Source organism: Carassius auratus, chromosome 23 (genome assembly GCF_003368295.1).
Source record: "Carassius auratus strain Wakin chromosome 23, ASM336829v1, whole genome shotgun sequence".
Classification (NCBI taxonomy): Eukaryota; Metazoa; Chordata; class Actinopteri; order Cypriniformes; family Cyprinidae; genus Carassius; species Carassius auratus.
This window is the reverse complement of record NC_039265.1, coordinates 17,991,162-18,019,079: the sequence shown is the minus strand read 5'-3', so window position 1 is coordinate 18,019,079 and position 27,918 is coordinate 17,991,162. Positions and strand designations below refer to the sequence as shown.

The 27,918-nt window shown below is 36.7% G+C and overlaps 1 protein-coding gene across 1 annotated transcript; it reads right to left on the bottom strand.

Moving 5' to 3' along the window:
• Positions 1-202: 202 nt before the first annotated feature.
• On the bottom strand, positions 203-27,918 carry LOC113041623 (uncharacterized). Its single transcript, XM_026200255.1, has 13 exons — positions 27,850-27,918; positions 27,654-27,721; positions 27,129-27,235; positions 23,980-24,178; positions 23,850-23,905; positions 23,652-23,700; positions 22,893-22,964; positions 20,061-20,135; positions 18,774-18,848; positions 18,407-18,461; positions 17,006-17,047; positions 16,531-16,567; positions 203-355 (listed from the first exon to the last, which is right to left on the bottom strand). The coding sequence occupies exons 2-9, from the start codon at positions 27,705-27,707 to the stop codon at positions 18,774-18,776; spliced, it is 687 nt and encodes a 228-aa protein (XP_026056040.1). The 5' UTR covers positions 27,708-27,721; positions 27,850-27,918; the 3' UTR covers positions 203-355; positions 16,531-16,567; positions 17,006-17,047; positions 18,407-18,461.

Genomic DNA, 27,918 nt, shown 5'->3' with positions numbered 1-27,918 from the left:
CACAATCAATTCGTTTAAATTCCTCTTTTACATACGGAGTAATTCTTTATCAGAACTTTTTGTTTCATAGTTCATGCATTTCAAATACATTGTTCAAAATTAAGTTTCATTTAAGAGTTAATAAAAAAATACGGGTTTCAGGCTTGCAAAAAAAAAAAAAAAAAAAAGTACCTAATCGTGGAGTTTGAGGGAGAAGGGACGACTGGACCAGCTGCCAAGTCCTGGTATGCAGATGGCTACTCCTGGTGGCCACCATATAAAGATCTTGACAGGTTGCTGAAGAGTGTTCGGACAATGGAGGCACCACAGCCAGAAAAAGGGTGGACCAGACATAGAGCAAGAATCCTGTACGAGTCTGGTAAGAGTAAACGGTGCTGTAAATGAAACAATGATTTTCCCTAGATTACCTGTAGTGGTCGACCAATATATCACCAAGGCCAATTTTTCAAATATCGGCATCAGCTGATAAGTTATTCTGCTTGGCTGATGTGTTCGAGGCCGGACTTTTATTTTGATGGCACTGAGAATGAGAGCACCAGAGCACAATTCAATTCAAGTTTATTTGTATAGCGCTTTTTATGATTCAAATCATTGCAAAGCAATTTTACAGAAAATTAAGTTTCTAAAATATTTAGTAGTAGCTTTTCAGTGATGACTGTCAGTTTATGTGCATACGGTAGAAAAATCAGAAGAATCAATAGAAGACATAAACAAACAGACGATTAACACTATTAACAGCAATTATGCAATCAAACTTATACCAAAATGTGGTAGTTCTGTATGTTGTCTCTGGGTTAGCATCATCTGGGGTCCTCTGAGGGTCAGCATCATCTCTTCTCAGGTGTTCTGGATCCAGACTGGAGCTTGTGTAAATCGTAGTTACCACGGGATGAAGATCCCAGCAGAAACAGAGACATCATTAGCATAGCTGCCGTTCCAACCAAGTAAAATTAATTAGTTTATCCCAAGCTAAAAAATAATAATACACATTTGCTCAGATATAACTGCAGTCCAAAATTATAAGATGCATTATTTGAATGCTTGGCCAAAGAGGTGCGTTTTTAATCTAGATTTAAACAGAGACAGTGTGTCTGAACCAGAACATTATCAGTATCTTGTGTTCTGCAGTGAGGACCATCTCCACAAACTTTCCAGATTACCAATGTTTAGTTTCTTTGTTTATATATTTTTAATAATTTCTTTATTTGAGAAAAATACTGAAATAGAATTACAGAATCAGGAAGTTATCATCTAAAGTATATTTATTTTACACTTTTATTTTTAATACAATTCATTTTCAAATCATTTCAAGTTTCTCAAACATTAAAAAAAATACATATAATTAAAATAAAAACACAAACGTACACATACATATAAACACACACACACACACACACACACACACACACACATACATATATATATATATATATATATATATATATATATATATATATATATATATATATATATATATATATATATATATATATATATATATATACACATATTAGTGGTGGGCATAGATAAATTTTTTTAATCTAGATTAATCTCACTGTGATCTTGAAATTAATCTAGATTAAAATGGCTCATTCGAATTCTGCCGAAGGCATTCACAGGGTATATACAGCAATCCTTAAGTTAAATTTACTACTTTTTAATACCTTTTTCACTACCTTCAGAATATTTTTTAAAACCATCACGACACTGAATTGCAAGTGTTAATCAGCGACCTTTCTATTATTTACACAGATTTTGACATATATAACATACAAAAAAATAATTGATTTAGAGACTGATGTTGACAGCATATTGCACATTTATTTCACTTAGTAAATAAAAATAAAACAAATACCATAAAATGTGCAATGGAGAAAATGGATAGACCGAACAATAAGCCTGCCTGTTAGTGTTGTCACGGTACCAATATTTCAGTATTCGGTACCGATACCAGTGAAAATCCACGGTTCTCGGTACCAATTTCGGTACCAAAGCAAAACACAAAAATTTGCTAATAAAAAAAAAAAAAAACTTTTTAGCACTAAAAATAAAACCAATGCCATTCTTTATACTTATTTAGAATTGTGTTTAAAGTTTTTCTACAAGTTATATAATTATGAAAAACAGTAAACAAGTTTCACCCAAATTTAATTTGTCTTTTAATTTATCAAATTTAAACACATTTTATGTTTGGTAAATAAAGGGGATTTGCTATTAAAATTAAAACATGGGAGAAATATTGAGATTTATTTTTTTTTTAAATAAAGTTTTTTATTTTTTTGCAACAGTGGTAGCAGTATCACATACGTTTTACTAAATAATAGTAATATTTCTAGCACAATGCCCTTATGTAACAATTTTCTTTTAGGCCTAATGAATGCATATTTGTCATTTTGAAATTTCTATTTGCCCATTAGCTCCGCCCACTACCGGAGAAACCGGTATGTCTTCTGCTTTTTCGAAAATGAAAATGAATAATTCTAAATTAACTCGATTATTTTGACAGGAGAAGACAACAGATGCTGAAATTAATGCAAGCGTCATGCGCTTCAGTCTATGTAGTAAATAAACCTGCACGTCTCTGTCATTAATTAATTCACACAGAGACGCGCAGAACACAGATTCATATTTCAAACAACTTTTGCGGCTTAACATTTACAGATACTGGTCCATATGGAGATTTGATTTGATTAATTTATGCTTTCACAAATTCCATGACTGTCCATATTAAAATGTAAGTTTCATTTACATGACTGGATTTTGAGATTCCGTACTCGTTTTCTGCTTCGCGGAAATCATAGCGTTGTACGCATCCAATATAATACACATCCCGTTTTTCCCCTCAACTGTTTACTTTCACTTAAGAAATAACTGACAGTTTTTTCGAGCATAATTTCCAAGGTGGATATTTTGACATATTTTGTATGTATTTGTCGGCACAAGAGAAAAAAATAAGCAAATTCGATGTTCAAGTGTTTTGAGACGCCTTTCTCTTCGCAGAAGAGAGCTCAGTTCAGTGCCGCTGTCCGTGATATATATATATATATATATATATATATATATATATATATATATATATATCTCTCTCTCTCTCTCTCTCTCTCTCTCTCTCTCTCTCTCTCTCTCTCTCTCTCTCTCTCTCTCTCTCTCTCTCTCTCTCTCTCTCTCTCTCTCTCTCTCTCTCTCTCTCTCTCTCTCTCTCTCTCTCTCTCTCTCTCTCGGCATGACATTTGAGTTACAGTATTGCCAAAGCATTCAGATACAGAATAAAATATAATTACAATAAAATACAATACAATAAAAATAACAACAACAGATAATATTTCAAATATTAATAATAGTAATTATATACAATCAAGAATATCAAATAAAACAGTTGAATACAATCAATTACCCCTTTCGTATGGTGTGTATGGTGTATAAATATTTAGCAGCTAGTGTCATTGCCGTCTCATTCTCTCCAAGTATATAGAGTAGTTTCTCTGAGTCATTTAGAGACAAGAATGAAGGATTGAACGCTTCAAACTGTGGGAAGAATGTTTCTCTTGTAGTGCTGTATTTGGGACAGACCAGAAGGAAGTGTTTCTCATCCTCTGTTTGATTCAGCTCACAGTGTTTGCACAGCCGCTCTTCTCTCGGGAGCCAGGATCTTTTATGTCGACCAATCTCTATTTCCAAATCATGATCACTGAGTCGATATTTGGAAAGGATTTGTCTTTCTTTCAATTGCTTGAGTGATAAGTAGTTTGCCAGTTTTGTGGTTCTGTTTAGGGCTGAATAACACTGGAGTTTGGTTTGGAGCTCAAATTCATTTTTTAATTTTTCATCATAATTATACTTCAGATTTTTGTCAATTAGTTTCTGAATGTTGGGGTTGTGATTGGAGTCAGACTCAGTTTGGGTTTCCTTCGTCAGTTGAAGCACGAGTGTGTTTAGAGGATGAGACACTGTGGGGGGGGATTCATTGGCGAGGAGGGCTTTATATTGAACAGATCGAGTGTCAGATTGAGTCAGGTGATGATAAAACTGAACAGCTCTTTTCTGTATTTCTATGTGTAAGGGGTATAAGCCCAGCTCAGCCCTGCAGGCGATATTAGAAGTGCTTCTGTTTACCCTTAGGATGTTTTTGGCAAATTCCAATTGTGTTCTTTCTATTAAACTTTTGTCCCAGTTTTCAAATTTTAATATTGGTCCCCAAATTTCACTCCCGTACAGTAGGATTGGTTTGATGATTGCGTGATATAATTTAATCCATGTTCTAATTGGTAGTTTTAGTTGGCCAAACCGTGCTTTAATGGCATAAAACGCCCTCCGTGCCTTGTCATTGAGGGTCTTGACGGCCAGATTGAAGCCCCCTGATGCTGAGATCTGGATGCCCAGGTAAGTGTAGCTACTGCTGTGCTCTAGGACTTCTCCTCCGTAACTGAACTGATATCTGCTTCCCTGAGACCTGGCCTTCTTCTGAAACACCATGACCCTGGTTTTGTCCAGGTTGAGCGTCAGTGCCCACTCCTCACAGTACTGTTCCAGCAGGGCCAGACTGTGCTGGAGACCCTCGGCTGTGGGAGACAGCAGAACCAGGTCGTCTGCATACAGCAGGCACTTGACTTCAGAGTGGTGTAGAGCGAGGCCTGGGATGCTGTCGGAGCGCTCCAGAGCTTCTGCCAGCTCGTTGATGTAGATGTTAAACAGTGTTGGGCTCAGACTACACCCCTGCCTCACTCCACGACCCTGCTGGAAGAACTCTGTTCTCAGATTCCCAATCTTGACCGCACATTTACTCTTCTTATACATGGATTCTATAATATCGAATGTTTTTCCACCAATGCCAATTTGTAATAATTTGTACAGTAAACCGTCATGCCAAATAGAATCGAAAGCTTTTTTAAAATCAATGAAACATGTAAATATTTTTCTTTGTTTGTCCTTTATATTTTTGTTAATTAGAGTGTGGAGAGAATAGATGTGGTCAGATGTACGTTGTTTTGGTAAAAAGCCAATTTGTGATTTATTTAGGATGTTGTGTCTTGTGAGGAATGTCACTATGCGGCTGTTTATTATATTACAGAAGAGCTTCGCTAGACTACTGCCCACACAGATGCAGCGGTAATTACTGGGATCCAGTTTATCTCCGTTCTTATATATGGGTGTGATCAGTCCTTCAGACCAGGCCTCAGGGAAGTCACCAGAACATAAGATCAGATTGAATAATTTAGCCAGAGCTTGAGTTATGGAAGGACTGCTGAGTTTGAGCATCTCATTACTGATGTTGTCCTGTCCACATGCCTTCTTTAATTTGAGCTGTTTAATGTGCTCTGATATTTCTGATGTTGTTATAATCATGTCCAGTGGATTTTGGTAATTTTTGATGGTTTTCTTTAGATGGTCTAGTTTTCTCTGTGTTTTAATTTGGGGTTGGTTGAGGTCTGGTTCTAGTGTTTGGTAAAGAGTTTTAAAGTAAGAGCTCCAGACTGTGCCGCTCTGGAGGAATGTGTCTGATTTGGGGCTTTCAAATTTTTTAAAGAGATTCCAGAAATTGTTTTGGTCTACTGATTGATCGATTTCATCAATTTTATCTTCATAATATTGATCTCTTTTGTTACAAATTAGTTTTTTATAATTTTTTAAGCAGCTGGAGTAGGCGAGGCGCAGCGTCTGATTGGCCGGATCTTTATGCTTTTTGTTAGCAAGTCGTCGAAGGTCTTTTCTGAGACATTTGCATTCATTATCAAACCACATATTCTTTTTAATTTTTGGTTTGTTTATTCTATGTTTGTTTGGTTGTTTAATGTTAGATATAGTGGCCAAAGTTTGAAATATGTAATTAAGTTTGGATGTTGCTGAGTTTATTCCATTAGTATCTGGAGTGAAATCTGAGGACAAAAAGTCATCCAGTATTTTTAGTATTACAGAGCTGCTCATGCTTTCTTTGAATTGTTCAGCGTTAGATTGGTTCCAGTTGAGTTTTGGTTTTAAGGGGAGGAGTTTTTCATGTTTGAGGGGAGATCTGACCCTGTCACAGGACTGTTTCAGGTAAAGGACTGTTTGACAGTGGTCAGAAATGGGAAGTTGAGGTCTGACTGTAAAGGCGTTAATAAAATTTGGGTCAATGTCTGTAATTGAGTAATCAACTACACTGGCTCCTAATGTGGAGCAATAGGTGAATCTACCAAAAGAATCACCCCTGGTTCTGCCATTTATGATAAACAGCCCTAGACTTTTACAAAGCTTTAACATCTGCTTCCCATTTATGTTGATGACATTGTAAGAGCCATTATGGTCTATTGTAATTCTGTGTTTTACCACTGGGTGGAGTGTGGGCTTAAATTAGTATATAGGTAGGTAAAGAGTAAGAGAGGGCAGGTGTGTAATTAGAGGGAAGCACAACATTTTTTGACCGTGTCTGGAGATCGTGTTTGAACGTGTTTGGATGTGATTATGAGGTAGCATTCAATGATATCATAAGTGCATTGTGCAGCAAAACTGTGAGTTATGTCCAGTACAATCTGTGATAAATAAATCTGATAAAGCTTTGGAGGACGATGTTTGTTTGGATGTCACGCGTCAGAAACTACCCTACAACACCTCAAGTGACAAAAACAATTGGTATTTATGTCACTATATTTGTCAAAAAATGCTTCTTTGTGGATTATCGCGCATCAGTTTGGAACCTTTTGAACTTTTAATGGACTAAACTCTGGATTTCGCTTTGGATTTGGATTTAATTGGATGCAGCAGTGAATCGAGGAACAGCCCTGAGGAAGAGAATTGAATGAAGTCCATCAGGTATGTGTAGCGCTACTGGAATGACTTTGTGTGCACACATGTAACAGCGTAAATCCAATGCATTGGTTGCTTGAGTTTTAACGTTGCTAAGAAGTTGAATGAATTTTACAGTCTGCGAATATGAGTGTTGGAAATCATGATGATGTTGAGTCATTTGAGAAAGTTGAAACTGAGCCTGTGAGGGAAAAGAGGCCCACTAAGCTCACTGCTAAGGCATTATTGGAAAAATTGGAAACTTTACAAAAGACAAGAAAGGCTAAATTAAGCAAGGCAAATAACTTAATGACTATTATAAAAGATTTTATGTCCAATCGAGAATATGAAAAGGAAGTGCAATGTTCTTTTGAGAAATTCATAAAATTGAGAGATGAAGCAAGGGAAATGCACAATTCTGTGATGGTTCTTTTGCCCAGTGAAGAAAAGGAAAAACAACAAACATGGTTCAGTGGAAAGATGTTGATTTGCAATGGGTTTATAGATGATGTTGAGAAATGGTTGAATACTGAAAGTCAAGTTTCATGTTCTGGTGTTGAAGAAAATGTTCATCAAAATGATGTTGATCCAGAAGATAGCATTTCAAACATCTCACGTCAATCAAGTAAAACGTCTAGAAAGAAGGGTTCAAGCAGTGTGCGTAGTGGGAGATCATCCGCTTCTTCAGCACGAATCATGGCAGAGGCAGAGAAGGCTTCATTAATGGCACGTGCAACTGCTTTAAAGGAGAAACATGCTTTGGAGCTGCAACAGGAAAAGCTAAGACGCAGACAAGAACAACTGGATATTGATGCAGAAATAGCAGCTGCTACTGCCAAAATTTCTGTTTTAAATAGTTCTAACAATCAATCTCCCAAAACCTGCACTGATGATATGAATGCCTATTATGAAAAAGGAACTGTGATGAGTTGCAAAGAAGGTACTCTCAACCCTCATGCAGAGGAATATATGCTTAAGAAAACTTCACAGCAAGGAAGCTCAAGGAATGTCATTCGGCAAACTCAAAGTGCACCACAAGTTGATTTTAATTCTGCATCACCAGTGCAAACATCAAATGTAATGCAGAACAGTGCTGGAACATCATCTTCAAACATTTACAGTATCATGCAAAAACAAAATGAGATTACTGCCCTACTCGTACAACAACAACAATCCAGTACACTGCCTCAAAGAGATATTCCTGTGTTTGATGGTAATCCTCTGCAATATAGAACTTTCATCAGAGCATTTGAGCATGGAATAGAAGACAAAACCAAAAATAATCGAGATTGCTTATACTTTCTGGAACAATATACACGAGGTCAGCCTAGGGAACTTGTACACAGTTGTCAACATATGGATGCACAAAGAGGGTATTTGCAAGCTAAAGCATTGTTAAAGGAACACTTTGGTAATGAGTTCAAAATAGCTGCTGCATATGTAGATAAGGTTCTTGGATGGCCTTCAGTAAAATCAGAGGATGTAAATTCATTGCAGAGTTATGCTCTCTTTTTGCGTGGATGTTGTAATGTAATGGAAGAGATTGATTATATGGAGGAGCTGGAGATGCCAAGCAATTTGAAAACCATTGTCACAAAGCTACCTTATAAATTAAGGGAAAAGTGGAGAACTGTTGCCTGTGAGCTAATGGAAAGGCGTAATCATAGGGCAAGGTTCAAAGATATTGTGTCATTTATTGAACGTCAAGTCAAAATGTCATCTGATCCACTGTTTGGTGATATCCAGAGTTTCCAACCTGTACAACAGAAACCTCAATCTAAGACTAAAATTAAAAGCAACTTTGCAACAATGGTTGTTACCAACAGTAAATCAATCCAATGCTGTGAGACTGATTTAAGATCAAAGTCCCGAATGGTATGTTTGTGCTGCAAACGTGATCACTTATTGGAGCAGTGTACACAAATGCAAAGCAAGCTGCACAGAGAAAAATTGAGCTTTCTAAAGGAGAAAGGTATTTGTTTTGGCTGTCTTTGTGTTGGACACATGAGCAAGGATTGCGACAAGCGCTTGACTTGTACAGTATGTGGCCAAATGCATCCAAGCATTTTGCATATTCAACAAAAGGAAAGAGTGGGAACTCAAGATCAGAAATGTCCATCATTAAATAGTGCACATGTCACCCTTAAATTGTGTGGGCAAACAGGGGCTGGCGATGATGGAGACTGTGCATTATCAATTGTACCAGTTCAAGTCAAATCTAGTAAGGGACCAAGAGTAATTCAAACTTACGCATTTTTGGATCCTGGCAGTTCTGCCACATTTTGTTCAGAACGCTTAATGCACAGTTTGAAATTAAAAGGAAAGATTACTAATATTGTTTTGAAAACAATGGGCAATCAAAAGGCTATTAGTAGTACTATTTTGACTGGACTGGAAGTCTCTAGCCTTCATGATGACATCTTTTACAGCCTTCCAGAAGTCTTTACTCAAGAGAGAATGCCTGTGTCCAGAGACAACATTGTCACTCAAAAGGATTTGGATAAATGGTCATATCTGAAAGGTGTAAAGATCCCTCAACTTCCTGCTGATGTTGATTTGCTGATTGGAGCAAATGCTTCCAAGGTAATGGAACCCTGGGAGGTTATAAACAGTGACGGAGAAGGACCATATGCAGTTAGAACCCTATTGGGATGGGTCGTAAATGGACCACTCCAAGGAAGCAAGAATAATAGAAACAAGATCGAATGTCCAGATGTTACAGTTAACAGGATTTCTGTAAGCAAGTTGGAGGAGATGCTCAGTAAACAATATAATCATGACTTTAATGAGAATGCTGCGGAAAAAAAGGAAATGTCAAGAGAGGAGCATGCATTTATGGAAAAGGTAAGCAAGTCTATTGAGCTTCAAGATGGACATTACAAATTGAATCTTCCTTTCAGGATGGAAAACCCCACGTTGCCTAATAACCTTTGTGTGGCTAAACAGCGCTTAATTGGACTGAAAAGGAAATTTGAAAGAAATCAAGCTTTCCATCAAGAATATAATGACTTTATGAATGAGGTACTGAAGCAAGGTTATGCTGAAAAGGTACCATTGCATCAGTTAAAACAGGACGAAGGGAAAGTTTGGTATATCCCTCACCATGGGGTTTATCACCCCAAGAAAGGAACACTAAGAGTGGTATTTGATTGTGGCGCTCCCTTTAAAGGTACATCACTTAACGATCAACTTCTACAGGGTCCTAACTTGACAAATTCACTGTTGGGAGTTCTTGTGAGGTTTCGACAAGAGCCAATTGCATTTATGGCTGATGTAAAGGCAATGTTTTACCAGGTCAAAGTTGCAGCAGAGGATACTGATTTTCTTCGTTTTCTATGGTGGCAAGATGGTGACTTAAAGCAAGAACCCATGGAATACAGGATGAATGTACATTTGTTTGGAGCTGTGTCATCTCCAAGTTGTGCTTGTTATGCTCTACGCAGAATTGCTGAAGACAATATAGGCATCTTGCCGGAAAAGGTAATTGACACAATTCACACAAACTTCTACATGGATGATTGTCTGAAAAGTGTGGCTTCAGAGGAAGAGGCCATCTTGTTGATTGATGATCTCACAGCTGTTTGTTTAACAGGAGGTTTCCAGTTAACAAAATGGGTTAGTAATAGCCGTGCTGTGCTGCAAACTGTACCTGAAGAACATAGAGCCCATGGGATAAAAATGATGGACCTGGACAAAGATCAATTACCAATGGAAAGAGCTCTTGGTTTGTGGTGGTGTTGAATCAGATACTTTCAAGTTTAAAATGACTATCAAAGATCATCCTTGTACCAGGCGTGGTGTTCTATCGACAGTATGTGCTGTATATGACCCTTTAGGATTTTTGGCACCATTCACTCTCACAGCAAAAATTCTTCTGCAAGAGCTTTGTAGGACAAGATGTGGATGGGATGAATCACTACCCTCAAATCTCCAAAGACAATGGTCTTTATGGTTGAAAGAGCTTGGGGGGATTGCAGATTTCAAGGTGGAAAGATGTCTAAAACCAACAGGGATGGACAAGCCTACTAATGTTCAGTTGCATCATTTTGCAGATGCGAGTACACTTGGATATGGCACTGTAACGTATCTTAGGATGGAGACAAATCTTGGTGTCCATGTAACTTTCCTACTCAGCAAAGCTAGAGTAGCACCTTTGAAACAAGTAACCATTCCACGTCTTGAATTGACAGCTGCGGTACTTGCTGCTCGAGTGGACAAAATGTTGAGGGCAGAGATGCAGTTTCCATTGGTGGACTCTGTGTTCTGGACAGACAGTACCTCTGTGTTAAGATACATAAAAAATGAGGACAAACGTTTTCTTACCTTTGTGGCCAACAGAATCTCTGCAATAAGAGAAATTACAACACCATTACAGTGGAGATACATACCTACCTCTCAAAATCCAGCAGACTGTTGCTCCAGGGGTCTGAATGCAGACCAGCTATTAACAAACAGAGAATGGATCAATGGACCAGGTTATCTGAAGAAACCAGTCGAAGAATGGCCAGTTCAAATATTTGATTGTACTCTTAAACCAGATGATCTTGAGGTAAAGAGAAACATGTGGGTAAATAGCACTGTTGTAAATGAAATGTCAAGTGCAACAAATGCTACTCATAGGCTGATTACTCATTTTTCAGACTGGACCAGGTTGAAGGTTGCTGTTGGTTGGCTCTTGAAGTTAAAGAAAATTCTGAGACAAAGGAGTCAAAAGCGGAAGGAAATTCAAGCATCTTTGGATTCTTCTGGAGTATTAATTAGTTCTAAAAGCATAGAGAAAGAGCTTCAAAAACTAACAGACTCTGTGACCACACCAAATCTGACTTTGGAGGACCTGAATGAAGCTGAAACGGCTATTGTTGCATTCAGTCAACGGCAACAGTTCAGAAAAGAAATTGCTGCTCTGTCGTCTACATCTGTTTCAAAAATAAGAAGAGATAGTAAGTTATATAAATTGGATCCTATCTATCAAGATGGTCTTTTGAGAGTTGGAGGACGATTAAGGAATTCTGTTATGCCTGAGGAAACAAAGCATCCGATTATTCTGGCTAAGGAACAGCATATCGCCACACTCATCTTGCGGCATATTCATCAACAGTTAAGCCACAGTGGACGAAATCATATGCTTTCCAAGCTAAGGAAAAGATATTGGATCATTAAGGGTAATGCAGCTGCCAGAAAGATCATATCAAGCTGTGGCCATTGCAGACGTTTTGGAGTTAAGGTGAGTGAGCAAAAGATGGCAGACTTACCAAAGGAGCGACTCCTTCCAGATCTGCCTCCATTTACAAATGTTGGGGTGGATTATTTTGGTCCTGTGGAAGTTAAAAGAGGACGTTCCATTATAAAACGCTATGGAGTCATCTTTACTTGCATGGCAAGTCGGGCTGTTCATTTGGAGGTCGCCTATTCTTTGGACACGGATTCATGCATCAACTCTCTACGAAGATTTATTTGCAGACGAGGGCAAGTAAATCATATAAGATCAGACAATGGTACAAATTTTGTTGGAGCCGAAAGGGAGTTAAAGGAAATGCTTAGTTCATGGAATAAAAGCAAGATTCAAAGAGTAATGCTTGAGAAAGGCGTTCAGTGGAGTTTCAATCCTCCGGGAGGTTCACATTATGGCGGAGTGTGGGAGCGTGTGATCAGAATGGTCAAAAGAATTTTAAATTCAATCTTACATCAGCAAACTTTGGATGATGAAGGATTCCAGACTGTGCTGTGCGAAATTGAGGCCATTCTGAATGATCGTCCAATAACAAAGCTGTCAGATGATCCTAATGATTTGGAACCACTTACTCCAAACCACCTTCTTCAGATGAAAGGTAAACCAGTACTACCACCTGGACTATTTGACAAATCGGAATTATACAGCAAGAGGAGATGGAAACAGGTCCAGTATATGTGTGACTTATTCTGGAAAAGATGGACAAATGAATATCTGCCTTTGCTTCAAGATCGGCAGAAATGGAATCAGGAAAGGAGAAACTTTTTTCATGGTGACATCGTTGTTATTGTGGATTCAACCGCTCCACGTGGATCTTGGCTAATGGGACGAGTTTTGGAAGTCTTTCCAGACAAAAATGGACTTGTACGTTCTGTGCGAGTACAAACTAAAACCAGTGTACTCGAGAGACCTGTGACAAAGCTTTGTCTGTTGTATGACAGCATGGAAATGTAACGGACTGATTGCAAAAACTGTTTACTTGTGTACTACAGAGGTCTGATTAATGCAGTGTTTACAATGTTGCTTTTGGGCTTTAATGGCTCTTTGTATTAATCTTGTATTGAATTGTAATGTCTGCCTTCCATGTACAATTAGGGGCCGGGGTGTAAGAGCCATTATGGTCTATTGTAATTCTGTGTTTTACCACTGGGTGGAGTGTGGGCTTAAATTAGTATATAGGTAGGTAAAGAGTAAGAGAGGGCAGGTGTGTAATTAGAGGGAAGCACAACATTTTTTGACCGTGTCTGGAGATCGTGTTTGAACGTGTTTGGATGTGATTATGAGATAGCATTCATGATATCATAAGTGCATTGTGCAGCAAAACTGTGAGTTATGTCCAGTACAATCTGTGATAAATAAATCTGATAAAGCTTTGGAGGACGATGTTTGTTTGGATGTCACGCGTCAGAAACTACCCTACAACACCTCAAGTGACAAAAACAATTGGTATTTATGTCACTATAGACATTGTCATAACTGGTTCTCGGAGTAATGACTGGTGTTGACTGAGATACAATGTCCCCAAAAATGTGAGCATTATCTGTGGTGTTTACATAATCAATTTCTCTCCCAGTCCTTGCGTTTAGGTCACCACATACAAGAACACTTCCTTTGGCCTGAAAGTGCAGGACGTCTCTTTGCAGCTGGAGAAAGCTCTCTTCTTAGTAGTAGGGAGAATCATGAGGAGGAATATAAACAGCACAGAGGTAGAGATTACTCTGTGGCAGGACAGATTGGATTTCAAGCCAAATCAGGGATTTTTCAGTTTTGACTGTTTTAATCAGGTGATTTAGATGATCTTTGTGCCATATAAGTATGCCACCTGAATCACGACCAAATTTAATTTGGGAGTTTTTTAGAGAGGGCACAGTGATTTCTCTGTATCCTCTTGGACAGTGCAAGCTCTCATTACTCCGACACCATGTCTCATGAAATATTACAATGTCTATGTCTTTTATATTATAAAGTAAGTCTTGGTCTACAGTCTTGTTCCCGAAAGTTGAAGAATGTAAACCCTGTATATTCCAACAGCTAATTTTAAATGATTTCATAGATATATATAGAGAAGTGTGTGTGTGTGTATTACTCTTGTACGTTATTTGACCAGTTTGGAGCAGATCAAATAACGATTCTGTGTAGTTGGGAGCTGTTCTTGCTGTGCAGATTTCTGCTGTTTGTTCTTCCAAGTGCTGTGCTTTTCAGCACTCCTGCGAAAAGTTGTACTCCTTTCTTGTTGAGGTGTATGTAGTCATACATGTGATGGGGCCGGATGTCTTTATGGTGTGCCAGGTGAACATTAGGAATGAGTGCACAGGTTCTGGAAAGCTCTACGTTGTTTCCGTGGATCACGTGAAAGGGCACATCAGTCCGTGGCAGTAACGTGGACAGAGTTATCTGAGCTTCTGGGAAGCGTTCTGAGGCTCTGATGGCCAGCTCTCGGAGCACAGGAGCCACGTTGCCCTTTGCTGCTCGTAGATCGTTTGTCCCTGTGTGGATTATGATGTGCTTGTACGTTTCGTTCAGATTTTTATCAGATAAGATCTGAAGAGCCTTGCTAGTGTTCGGGCACCACATTTTCTGTGCTTTCATTTTTGGAAACAAGAGTTTCTCGTTGATGTATTTCCCGTTGGAGTCGATGAGAAGAAGGGCTTCTGCTGGGCTGGAGTTGTGAGGAGCTGATGAAGACTGAGGCTCGTCCACTGCAGATGATTGCTGACCGTCCAGACCGGTCAAGTGTTTAGCATCGGATCCTTTGGGAGATAAATCATGAAGCAGTTGTTCCTTCATGTTGTTTATAAGTTCATCTTTCTTTCCAAGTTCAGATTTCAAGACAGACAGTTCTTCCTGCATTTCTGTTTTAATTTCTGTGATTTGTCTTCTGAAAGTTGATTTGAGTTCCTTCAGCTCTTCTCTGTCTTGGTGAAGTTCCTTTGACATCTGCTCTTTGTTTCTCAGCAGATATTCTGTCTCTTGTTTTAAATTCATCATGTCCTTTGTAAGCTGCTCCAAGTCGCTGTTGTCTTTCAAATTGGACATGATTAATTCTCTTAGATCCACCATATCGATTTCCAGAAGTGAAAATTTCTCCTTCATTTTTGACATGGGAGATTGAGTTAAGGCTGTTGCAGTTGTCTTCTTCTGTGTGTCTTTTACGGGAGAAGAGTTTGTGTTCATATCTATATGGTCTTGTACGAGACTTGTATTAAGACATGTCTGCTGTTTAATTTGTAAAAAGTCAGCTGAAAATGCTCGGAGGGCAGGCTCTGAGCCTTGGATCATGACAGTGCCGTTGTGGTATAAGTTCAGAGATAAAATTCTTGATTCCTCATTTCCTTCAGCATCTTCGAATACCAGGATCTGTCTGCCTTTGCAGATGCCTCTCTTTGTGGTGAAGGTGAAGTGTTGGCAGAAAGCAGTATGCCATGAGGAGCTGTTCTCGGTGTAGAAGAGCAGGTTGGTCATTGAACTGCGGTCAGAGTCAGCAAACAGTGTTTCAGGACTGTCCTTGATCTGTTTCTGTCTGTGGAGCTGTCTAGAATGCTCTGAGCTCTTCTGAGGGTACACAAAGGGGCGGGGCCTATGTGCTGCAGCAGCCATTGCTGATTTTAGAATGTAAACAAATAACTGAAAAAAACTGTCTCTTTGTTTGTTTTTGAGAGTTTTTCTGTGAACTATATACAAATATTGATCAAAATGTCCGCTATTTTAAAATACTGATCCAAATATGTGCACAAACAGTACAAGAAGATCAGATTGACCATCCTCATTGACATTGCCAGAGGAAAAAAAAAAAAAAGAAAAAAAAAAACATTCAAAATATTCTTCCTGGAGTAAATCTTACTGATTGTTTCAAAAAAGTGTCTTTCCTTACTTTCAATGGCTCTTGGTTATTTGTTGCTGCTTGATGTGTGCTCTTCTCCTCTGTTTCTCCTCTGTTTCTGTGAGGTTTAGTCTGTGAGTATCTTCAGACAGGTCTCGGTCTGGAAGTGTCTCAGTTTGAGAGATGTGGCAGTGTTGTGGCCCTTTGAGTTGCTCTCATCTGATTGTCTTCTTCTGTTGTTGTTGTTGTTGTTTCTTGGTTAATTTAAACTCTCCTTGTGAATAGTATCGATTGTAGGAGGTTTCCTTGTTTAAAATTTGTCAGAACTGAATGTCTGTCTTATTTTAAAATAATATTAAAAGTTAAATGATCAGGAGCTCATCTTGTTGCTGCTGCTACTCAACGGAACTCTCTCTCTCTCTCTCTCTCTCTCTCTCTCTCTCTCTCTCTCTCTCTCTCTCTCTCTCTCTCTCTCTCTCTCTCTCTCTCTCTCTCTCTCTCTCTCTCTCTCTCTCTCTCTATATATATATATATATATATATATATATATATATACACACTTTATATAAGCCATCCTGATATCTTGAGATATCGGCAGTCAAAAAAATATCGGTCGACCACTAATTATCTGTTTTTCATTTTTCAGAATCTTTGCACATAATTTATATACACTGTAAAACATGATCTCATATAGCTTTAATAAACAAAAATGAAGCCGTACCTGCATTTCTTGTTTTCAGCATCTTTTCAGAATCTAGCCAACAATTGGAAGAAGGCCAGCTATACTTCTGACAAACTCAGAACCTGAAATAGTAGGTCCTTGCAAAAAGACAAAATAAATGATTTAACAAATGAAAATGGCATCATTTGCCGTCATGTGTCATCCATCTTTAACATTTAAGTAAGGGGATAATGCTAGCTGTGCATTAAACCATTTAATACTACGAGGCCGTTGAATGCTTAAATCTGATTGGCCGATTGGTTTTTGTTAGTCCTGTAATTTGTTATTACAGCTTATTATGCAAAGTGATGTGGAACTGTATTGTGGTCAAGAGATCTGCCTGGAACTACGTTCGCCGTGCGTTTCACAGAAAATAATTGCACACCTTAGAATGTTCGCCAGCCAATCAGATTCAAGCATTCAACACCCCAGTAGTATAAACTGTTTTAAGGGAGGCATTAAAGGGAGCGTTCACCCAAAAATGTCTCACCCTCATGTCATTCCAAACCAACAAGACCTGCGATCATCTTTGGAACAAAAATTAAGATATTATTATTATAAAATACCCCATAGACATCAATGCCACTACCATATCAGGAAGGTATTAAAGTCATTGTTAAAACAGTGCTTTTTTTTTGTCAAAATGCCGGCTCCTGCATCAGCACCTGTCATGAATGCATGTCAGAGACTGACACAGAAAAAAAAATAAGTGTTGACAAAAGTATTATCCTCAGTTCATAATTAAGGTTGAACCACTATAGTCCTTATTTTTTTTCTGGGCCTTGAGGTAGTAGTTGCAAAGCTGTCTATGCAGGATCAGAGTGCTCTCAGATTTCATCAAAAATATCTTAACTTGTGTTCTGAAGATGAAAAAAGGTCTTACAGGTTTGGAACAACATGAGGGTGAGTAATTAAAGACATAATTAAAATTTTTTGGGTGAACTAACCCTTTAAGGAGAAATAAAGCAGAAAAGTTAGAGCACATTTCTATGAGTATTTGCTACATCACACAAAGAGGCAATGAATGTGTGCAGTTGTTCTTTTTATCTTTTTTTTTTTCCTAGAAAGAAAACAAGTACAGATCATATATACTCATCAGATGAAGAGGCAGCAGAACCACCCATTAAAAAAAGAAAAGCTGCAAACAAAACAAGTGTTCCACCTGCACCAAAACCTCCAGCCATTCCAAAAAAAAAAAAAAAAAAAAAAAGGTAAATGGAAAATAATAATGATAATAATAATAAAATGAATGCCATAAATAAAAGAGAGTGGGAGGGGGGGGGGGGGGGTTCAACATGAAGATTTAACAACCAAATAACAATGGAATTAGAAAGATGGCAGCATTGTTATTTTATTTTTTACATAAAGATTGGTAGCTATATTAGTAAAATCTGTTGACTTCAACAATCTTGTGACATTCAATATTTTGGTTTAAGAAAAAAAAAAATATTGAAAATATCAAATTTGATTCAGGAAAGTTTCTGAATTTTGGATGATCTGACACAAAATGACCCAGTATGTAGTAAGATTAAAGGTGTTTAACAGACAGAACAGAAAAAAAAGGTTACATTTCTATTATCAGGTCCTATTGTGCAACCTCAGGTTTCACAGAGCAGAGCAGTAAATGCTCTCAGCAACTATAAGTCTAAACTTTATATTTTATCTTAATTTCATTTTTATATCCAAATCTACATTGTTTAATAACAATAGGACTGCTTGGTCCTATTTTGTGTGAATAAATTCTAAGAATCACCAGTGTACCCATTTTTAAAGGTGATTTTTAATTTTAGCATATGGAATGCCACTAATGATTCCCCCATTTGTCAACAGCATGTGTCAATCAGCAAAAAAGGGACACGGAAGATCAACAACAGACCTGGTGTGAGAGTCTCCCCAGCTTCCAAGGTAAATAATTAGTTGTATTAGGCTAGCTGGAAAGATAAATGTAGATCAACATTTGATGCAATTAACTGGAAAGTTAAATCATAGATCATGTCATTCTAAACCCAAAAACTTTTTAAAATATTCAATGAACTCAGGGATTTCTGTTCCTACATTTTCATAGTCCATACAGAGATTGTAGAAGTAACGGATACAATATGAGTGGCATAATTCCAATCTTCTAAAGATTCATAATCGCTTTATACAATTAACACATTTTTGTTTTTTTTTATATGTAAGCAACTGTCCCTTTAAGATTATGAACCGTCATTACTCCATTTAAACTGCTTGATTCAACTTACCTACTCCACTTTTCTCAGCTCCACTGCGTATGTCTCAGCCAGACCATGACGGAGACAGCTGGTGTGTTGCTCACCCTAACACACAAGGTAAAAGCATAATCAGGAATAAAGGAAATCTGAAACATTTTACAACATTTAAATACATCTAATAAATTTTACAAAATTGTGTTCGATCCATAGAGCACACGTTTGCTGTCCTGAGACCCTCAGGGGACCACCAAGGAAGAGGCCAGAGTAAGTTCATTACACAAATCCACTCAAGTAATTTTTTTTAATTTGAAACCCTTCACAGATCCTTGTATTATTTAATAGAAAAGGAGTGGCTCATTATTATTAATTTTTTTTTTACCATTTTGGGCACTCTTTATACATACTGCAGACACAAAAGTAAATGTAAATGTGAATTTTGTGGCATTAACGTGGCATGACAGATGCGAGTTCAAACTGCAATTGCAATGTATCAATGTACATTAAAATAACTGCAAAGTAGATACATAGATACATACATGGATAGATACATAGATCAAGTATCTAAACAATGCTGCGAGTGGGGCTTGAGGAAGTGACGTCAATTGCATCTGCACAGTGAGACATAGGGAACAGAAATACTGCAAAATAATAATAATAAATAATAACGCGACTAAATGAGATGAAAAAACGTATAACTTTGTTTCATTTTGGTGAACAAAATGAAGACATTTTAGCATAGTTTTTATTTTGTAAACCACATTTAGTCTTGTTTTTATTCGTCAACAATACTGCATTATACAATTAATTATAGTCATTGTCACATGACCAGCATTTACGTTGCGTTTCGACTCATTTTCGTCACATGATAAAGGTTCGTTGACGACGATATATAGTCATAATTTTCATTGACAAAAGCAACACTAATGCCAACCCACCAAACGAATATTCAAATAATCAAATATTCTGGTCCAGCCCTACTTGACAGTGATTTATATTTCATTAAATAATAGTATGAGCAAAATTCACATACTGTTTCATTGCATTTGTTTAAAATGTATTGTAGTATTTTGCAAATCACATGGGTAGAGTTCTTTTTACTGTGTGGATGACCTAGGACCGTTTTTGACCCAGGAAACACCCTGGACTTCAAACATCATGACCACCAACCCCGTGCACCTCAAATTTTTTTATACTGATCTGCATGATTTCACAAGGCTCATGATTTTATACCCCAAAAAAATAAAACGTAATTCTGGCTACTGAGTGTGTTGCAGGCCTTAGTTTGTTAATTTGCAAAATGTAACAAGCAAATCTCACCCACTCCATCTTTCTCAGCTCCAGTGGGAATCTCTCAGGTAGACCATCATAGCGACAGCTGGAGTGCTCATCCATCTGACACACAAGGTAAAAGAACATTAAATAGAATAAAGATTATTATTCTTTCCATTGACTTCCATTAATATGGCATGCGAATGCATCAAGCCGGAAGCGCAAGTTGTTTGAAAAGTTTCGCATTTCGCTGCATTCCAAAGTTCCAATGTTGGTGACTCTTGACTTGCGAATTCACATCACGTGAAACTGTATCACCATTAGCAGTTTGATACATCACAGCAAAAAATTTAAAACTGCAGCGCTGAGAGAAAGTGGAGTAGATTGTGTGATTTTACCTTTTAAATGTATTATTATGCATTGTGTGTTAATTTTAAGTGTTTTTTTTTTTACACAACACTGCAGAGTATGACATCATATCATAATTGTTGCTGCGTCCAAGGAAACTTTGCAAGCTCAAAGTCTAGTGTGACCGCAGCATTCACAACCCTTTACACAATCTAAAACAGAATAATATTTTGTTTAATCCGTAGAGCACACCTTTACTGTCTTGAGACCCTCAGGTGACTACCAAGGAAGAACACAGAGTAAACTACATTTGATCGTTATAACGGTGTTGTAATCTGAAATGACACAAATGGACACATGATAAAATGATGGTTCAGCTCCAACCCTTATTAAAACTAACCTGCCTGTAGATTTCTAGTAACCCTTCAGACCTTGAATAGCTTGTTCAGGTGTGCAGGGCTGTGGCTCTTCAGGACCGCCGTTTGCCACCCCTGGTTTAGGAGCATACACTGTGAAAAGTCAGCTTTTTAATAACCTAGTAGGGCTGGGCAATACGGCCTATAAAAAAAAATCCCAGATTTTTTTCACAAAAAAAAGATTTAAGCCCTCCCCAACTTAAAAATCTATATTCAGATGATAAAGAAATTGTTCAACACAAGTTTTAACTTCATTTTGTTTTATTTTAACTTTCTGGGATTTCCTCTCCCTTGAGGTGTGCAATCAGAAACAACAAGCCAAAAATACAAGTTATACAATGTAAACAGTGATAATGTTACATAAAATGTAACATGCCATTCAACTTATTCTAATACATAATACATTTTTTGTAAGACTGTCAGAGGTCTTCACTATTTTTTTTTTTCATGGGAGCCGTACATCCTAGGCTATCATTCTTTATCATTTTCCAGTCAAATCTGTAACGGAGACAAAAATATTTAGACGGATAAATTAATATACTTTAATGAATGCTAGTTAGCTATGTTATATTAGTTTAAAATTCTTTACATACAACTTTTTTTTTTTTTTTTAAATGTGTGAAATTACTTATGTAAGGATATGTAAAAGTAAGGATTTTAAGATTCTCAAGTTGGTAAACTAATTAATTAATAAGGAGGGAAAAGTAGATCAAGAATCGTTCTGGAATCAGATCATGATTCCCAGAATCGGAACCGATCGTAAGGTGACTAAAGATTTCTACCCCTACTACTGCAGGGGGTTAAAGCAAAAAAAAAAATATCCTGAGCCTGAACCTTTTTCTGGGGGTGGGGCATTGGCAGGACATGCAAAGCATCCAATGACTGTGACAACTTTAACATTTGAAAGGATACTATGGCAAAGTTATTGCTCTCTTTATTAAAACTGATTTTCTTTTTCATGAATATATGATTGACCTGCAGAATGAAAGCTGTATCATACACTTTAATTATGAGCTATATCATCGCTTATTGACACTAGAGGTGTGACAATACACTTAGCTAATGAGTTGAGACAAAGTACAGATACTTGGTTCACTAGAATGTGACAATATTTTAATACTGTTTTTAAGAAGTTTTCAATAAAATGTTTGTCTCTTTATAAAAAATAAAATAAAAAAAATAAGTAAAACAGTTGTATTTAGAAATATTTTAACTAATCTAGGGCTGTAACTAATGATTCTTTTGGTAATCAATTAATCTGATTATTTTGACAACTGAGTAATCCTTTTTTTTTTTTTTTTTTAGTAACACAAACAGACCTAAGTGAAAACCAGGCTTTAGTATGACTATTTATATATAAACTAACAATGAGGCAATAATAATTGGCTCAAATAAAACATCAAAACCAAGAAATTACAAGATTGTATTGAACAACAATGTTAAAATACATAATGTAATATGCCTATATATATATATATATAACATGAACATAACTTAAGTACATTGTGTATTAAAACAAATACCTGCAGAGGGCACCAACGGTGACGTTTCACTTTACAGCTTGATTAAACAATGTTTAAATCCATAAAATTTTAATATTTTGCCACGTGCAGAAACATTTATTTTGGAATCGCAATGTCCAATACAATGGCATATTTAGTTTGGTAGGCGAACGCATGGACTCAAAAGTGATATCAATCAACAAGATTCTTTATTATGATTTTTTTTTATGAAGGATTAAATGCTGCACGCCGGAAATCCGGCACGGTGTCAAAGAACTTTAAGGCCTGTTTTACTATATAAAGCATATTTTTTAAATAGTAAAAATATATTTCACAATATTAGTGCTTTAACTGTATTTTGGCATAAATAAATGCAAGCTTGGTTAACAAGAGAATTCTTTAAAACATTAAAAATCTTACGGTTCAAAAAGCTTTGACTGTGTACGTTACCATTTACTGACTTATTTTCTTCTGGATGGCATTGATGCCATGATTTTACTTTAAAAATATATTTTAATACATATTTTTCTTTGCTTTTATTATTTTCTGAAATTCAATTAGCTAGAATTTTAATGTGCATTTACTTGTCTGAGTAACAAGCAAATTTTACCCACTCCCATCTTTCTCAGCTCCAGTGGGCATCCTTCAGGTAGACCATCATGGAAACGGCTGGAGTGCTCATCCACCTGACACACAAGGTAAAAGAACATTAAATAGAAATAAGGAGGAGAAAACACTAATTAACAGCCTTTGGCACAATCTAAAACTGAATAACATAATATTTTGTGTTCAATCCATAGAGCACCCCTTTTCTTTCCGGTTACATTTCTGATGTTGAAATTATCATCATTAGCTTATTTTAAAGGTGCTGTAGGGAACTTTTGTAAAAATATATTTTTTACATATTTGTTAAACCTGTCATTATGTCCTGACAGTAGAATATGAGACAGATAATCTGTGAATAAATCAAGCTCCTCTGGCACCTCCCAGTGTCCTATTGCCATTTGCAGAAACTCCATCGCTCCTGGTAAAAAATAACCAATCAGAGCTGCGGTCCGTAACTTTGTTTGTGTTCAAAATGTAGAAAAATGTATATAATAAGCGAGTACACCATGAATCCATTTTCCAAACGGTGTTTTTAGCTTGTCCTGAATCACTAGGGTGCACCTATAATAAGTGTTTATATTCGGACTATTTTAGATTGCTTCGGGGGTACCGCGGCGGAGTAACCCAGTACCTTTGTGATTCTTCATAGACATAAACAGAGAGAAGTAGATCTGGCTACAATGTTCTTCTGCAAGACGCAAGCAGTTCTGTTTATTAACCGCTAGAGCATCAAAAGTTACCTACCGCAGCTTTAAGTTTTTACTTACCAACTCCCCTTTTGAGCTCCAGTAAGGCTCTTTAGCAAACCAGAAAACACTGAAATGCATATAAGGGTCAGGATAATTTTTTTTTGAAAATGGTAAACATTTTACCCTAAATAATGTGACATTCTTCTGATAACCTCAAGGCAGATACATGTAACACTACATCTAATATTTAAAACCTTACAGTAAATTTGTACTTACAGGTACTTCTTGTTGGAGACAGGAAAATCCAGTCTTGAGTACTGTAACAAATCAATGTACATGTACGTTATTTATTAAGTTGCAAAATGCATAATTTAATTCATCAAAGCTACATAAAAAATTAAATTATCTTCTGTGTTGCAGCTGTAGAAAGGGCAATTCTGGAAACACTAGAGAAAATGGACATGAAGATCAACCATCTGACTTCACTGGTCCAGTCTCTAGTGGGGAACAGACGTATTGTACCCCAAATGCTGATGGCTGAAGAGGAAGAGGGTGGTGTCTTTCCTCTAGCATCTACTGCAGACCTAGATAGGCTGGAACAACGACTGGCAGACAGAGGGTTTATGCAGAGAATGGTAAGATCACTGAAACGGTCAAACCTACAACTACTAACAAAATGTTTGTGTGCAAACATGTGTGTGCATGTTTATACACACTACTAGTCAAAATCATGGACTGATTAAGTTGAAATGTTGCTGAAAGAAGTCTCTAATGCATACTGCATTTACTTGCTAATGTATAAAATTATTATTGAAAAATAATGAGCTGTTATTTTTTAATATTTTTATATACTCATTAATCCAGCCTCTAGTGTCACATGAAAAAAATCATTAGAATATGCTTATCAGTTAATAGCAATTATTAATGGCAGTTATTAATAATAGAGCCCGACCGATATATCGGCCGGCCGATATTATCGGCCGATATGAGCTTATTGCATTTAAATCGGCATCGGCGTTTATAACAGCCGATGAATGATGAGAAACAGTCTCATGCTTTACTCATGTTATGAGTGTTGCATAGTTTACCCACCAGAGGGAGCTCTGCAGCTCCAGAGTTGACAACAGCACCAGAAATCCACTAGCGAAGAAAGCGATCAGCCAAGCCAGCCACGGAGATTTTTTTTTCTGTTTTGACGGTGAGTCTGTCGTTCTTCATGTGAAATGATTTAGTTCATACACTGTATATACAATGATGTGGTAGTTCTAGCTAACGGTCCTATCATTATCACTTAAAAATATTCTGTAACATCACTTACAGCCGCTTAATGCATTGCTATATTAGATTAGCCACAGAGCTAATACCATGTTTATCAGTGGAAGAGTGCGAACGTTAATAAGATGTCAAACTATAACGTTATCGTTTAACTTATTCTAAATATATCTGCAGTGTTTTCCACATAATGACCGGGTAACTGTGGCAGGGGGGCAATGACTAGAAGTTATGTTCAGCGTGCCTCGAAAAAACAACAGCTGTTATGTTATTGAATGAATTCATTAAAAATAGGTCATTGCACTTACATCAAATCACGATATGGACGAATATCTGTAAGTATTAAGCCGGAATAGTCTTTTTAAATATGAATCCTGCATGTTCTGCGTGTCTCTGTTAATGAATGGCGCAGAAGCGCCTCTTCATTCATTAAACACACGTAAGCGCATTAAGCTCGCGGTGAATTCAGCGTCTGCTGTCTCACTAAATAATCACGTGAACACATGAACAACATCTCCAGAACTGCTCTGACAGTCACTTCATGAGCATTTGACCGTTTGATTTAAGTAAAAGCAGCATCACATCACATACACAGAACTGTAAATGTACGCCAACCCGTCAAAATAAAAGTCCAGTTAAAGACTGTTGTTCAGCAGAATGTACAAAAGCCTATCATAGACTCGATTACTAAAATATTCGATAGCTACAGCCTTATGTTATTCTAACGCTAATATAGCTTCCTTTTTAGCAGGCCCCTTAAATGCTTGCTATTAACTTGATTGAAGGTGGTTCTTCTCAAAATTGACAGCGGTGTGTTCATGACACTAACGTTAACCATTCAACTTCGACTAGATGCGTCAGAAATGATTAACCAGATAGGACATGTAAATAAATGTGAGCTGAACAAGCGCTTTTTTTATTTTATTTATTTTTATTTTTTACAGATTGTTTCAAAGCAGCTTTAAAGACATAACAGGAAAATGTTGTAATATTGTTAAATAGAAGTAGGTAATAGGTAATACCTATTGGTTGACAAATAAAATATATATATATTTCTCATTTTTGCCTATGTAGGAGATCCCTGTTTATTATAATTCTAATTCTAATGATGACACGAGTAATGATACATGGTGATATTATTAATACACATGCTTATTCTTTCTCTGTCTCTCTTTCTGCCCTACAGATGGCTGAAAAAGGGCATGCTGTAGCAGCAAAGTGTGGGACTACTTCTACAAATACTTTAACTTTAGTATTATAATTTATTTACAGAACACACATAGACTGTTAAAACCAGCTTCAACTGGAAGAAAGTAAAAGTGTTAAATGTTTAAAATCAGGCTGTTTTTTTATCATTAAAAAATATATACTTTTGATGTGCAATTGTTTAGTCATTGAGACTATAATCTAAGGCTTTTTTTTTTTTTTACATAATCTCTTCTGGAAAATGGTTTATACAGCCCACATACATAGAACAGGCAGATATTTTGCTATTGAATGTTGTGTAAGTGCAGTATATAGGAAATGGGTCTAATATCCAGTTTATTTTCAAAATCAAAATATCGGCTTATAAATCGGCTCTTTTCGAGTTAATATCGGCATTGGCATCGGCCCCCAAAAAACCATATCGGTCGGGCTCTAATTAATAATGGTTCATCTTAGTGTTAATTATCATCAAAAACTGTTTTTGCTACTCATTATAATTTTATGAAAACCATAACCATTTTTAAAGAATCTTTAAAAAATAGAAATACAACTGATTTGCAGTGGTTAAAATCATATATTATTTTGGCGTATCATAGTAGATGCATTTGAAAGTTTTATTATAATCCTAGTCTGTGCGGTTATCACCAGTCTATTAAAACATATGTCACTAGTTAAAATTACTTATTTCTCTGGATTTAAACATTCTTAGAAACATTTGGGATAATGTAAGTACACAACACTGTTCGAACAGTGCACTATGGTTTACACAAAAACACAGTACAACCATTTTCACCTTGGATAATAATAATAAATGTTTCTTGAGCAACAAATCAGCATATAGATTTGATCCATATCCTGCTGAGAAAATTCAGCTTTGCATTACAAAAATAAGTTAGATTTTAAAATAGTTAAATATAGTTCATATAAATAGTTTCATGAAATTAAATTATACTGCATTCTCAATTAAATAAATGCATCTTTGGTGAACATAAGAGGCTTCTTTAAAAAAAAATCGTTTAACTAGATGTGTATATAATACAGGTCCATTTAATGCTAAAATATTACTTCAAAATGTACCTGTTGAAGGTGAACAGATTATCCATCAGTGGCGGGCCGAGCATGAAGAAAAACGTATGGAGGATTTGCTCCAAGGTGTTCTCCAATGACGTCGCCCGGCAGTTGAACTGGTGCGGGAGGGGAGACAAAAGAGGGATCCGAAAATCACAAATCGGAGCACTCCTAATAGGTAAGTTCAATAATGTTACACAAATACAAACAATAGAATAAATGGCGGAGCTGTCAGAACAACTAAAAATAATGTAGAACCGGTTACAAAATGGTTAAACATAATCTGACGTGGTATCAGCCATTATTAAAAATATTTAGAAAAAAATTACTTGTGAAACACTTAAATTAGACTTAAAACATCAGTTAAGCCCTTTAGAAATCCATTAGCCCAACCAATACGCACGCGAAACAACTTGGTATAACGTTACTCGCTGATTAACAAACAGGTGATAGTCATCATACACAACGTAATTTGGAAGTTATTATAAAACCGATCGCTGGCAGAACACGATTACTTTCAAAATCTATACGTACCTTGAGCAAATCTTCTCTTGCAACTAGACGTGTATTCTGCACAGCACGGCACATGGTTAGGCTCTAGGCTGAATAACGCGGGAAGAACATTTGTTTATAAATTGCTATTTGAAGTTAAAAGAAAGTAATTTAGACTTATTCTGACAGCACTAAAAGTAAATTTCACCATTTGAGTTTGCAGAGCACATCAACTCACATGTTTCTAGAGCGCCATCTTGAACCCAGCGAGAGATGCATGCCGGTTAGAAATGTATCCGAGTTACGT

Bases quoted from the DNA above. Each gene is read 5' to 3' on its own strand.
- LOC113041623 (XM_026200255.1), bottom strand. From the start codon at position 27,707: ATGTGCCGTGCTGTGCAGAATACACGTCTAGTTGCAAGAGAAGATTTG. The intron at 23,701-23,849 runs GTAAGTACAAAT...TATGCATTTCAG, and splicing joins GTCTCCAACAAGAAGTACCT to TGTTTTCTGGTTTGCTAAAG. The intron at 22,965-23,651 runs GTAAGTAAAAAC...CTTGTGTGTCAG, and splicing joins GGAGCTCAAAAGGGGAGTTG to GTGGATGAGCACTCCAGCCG.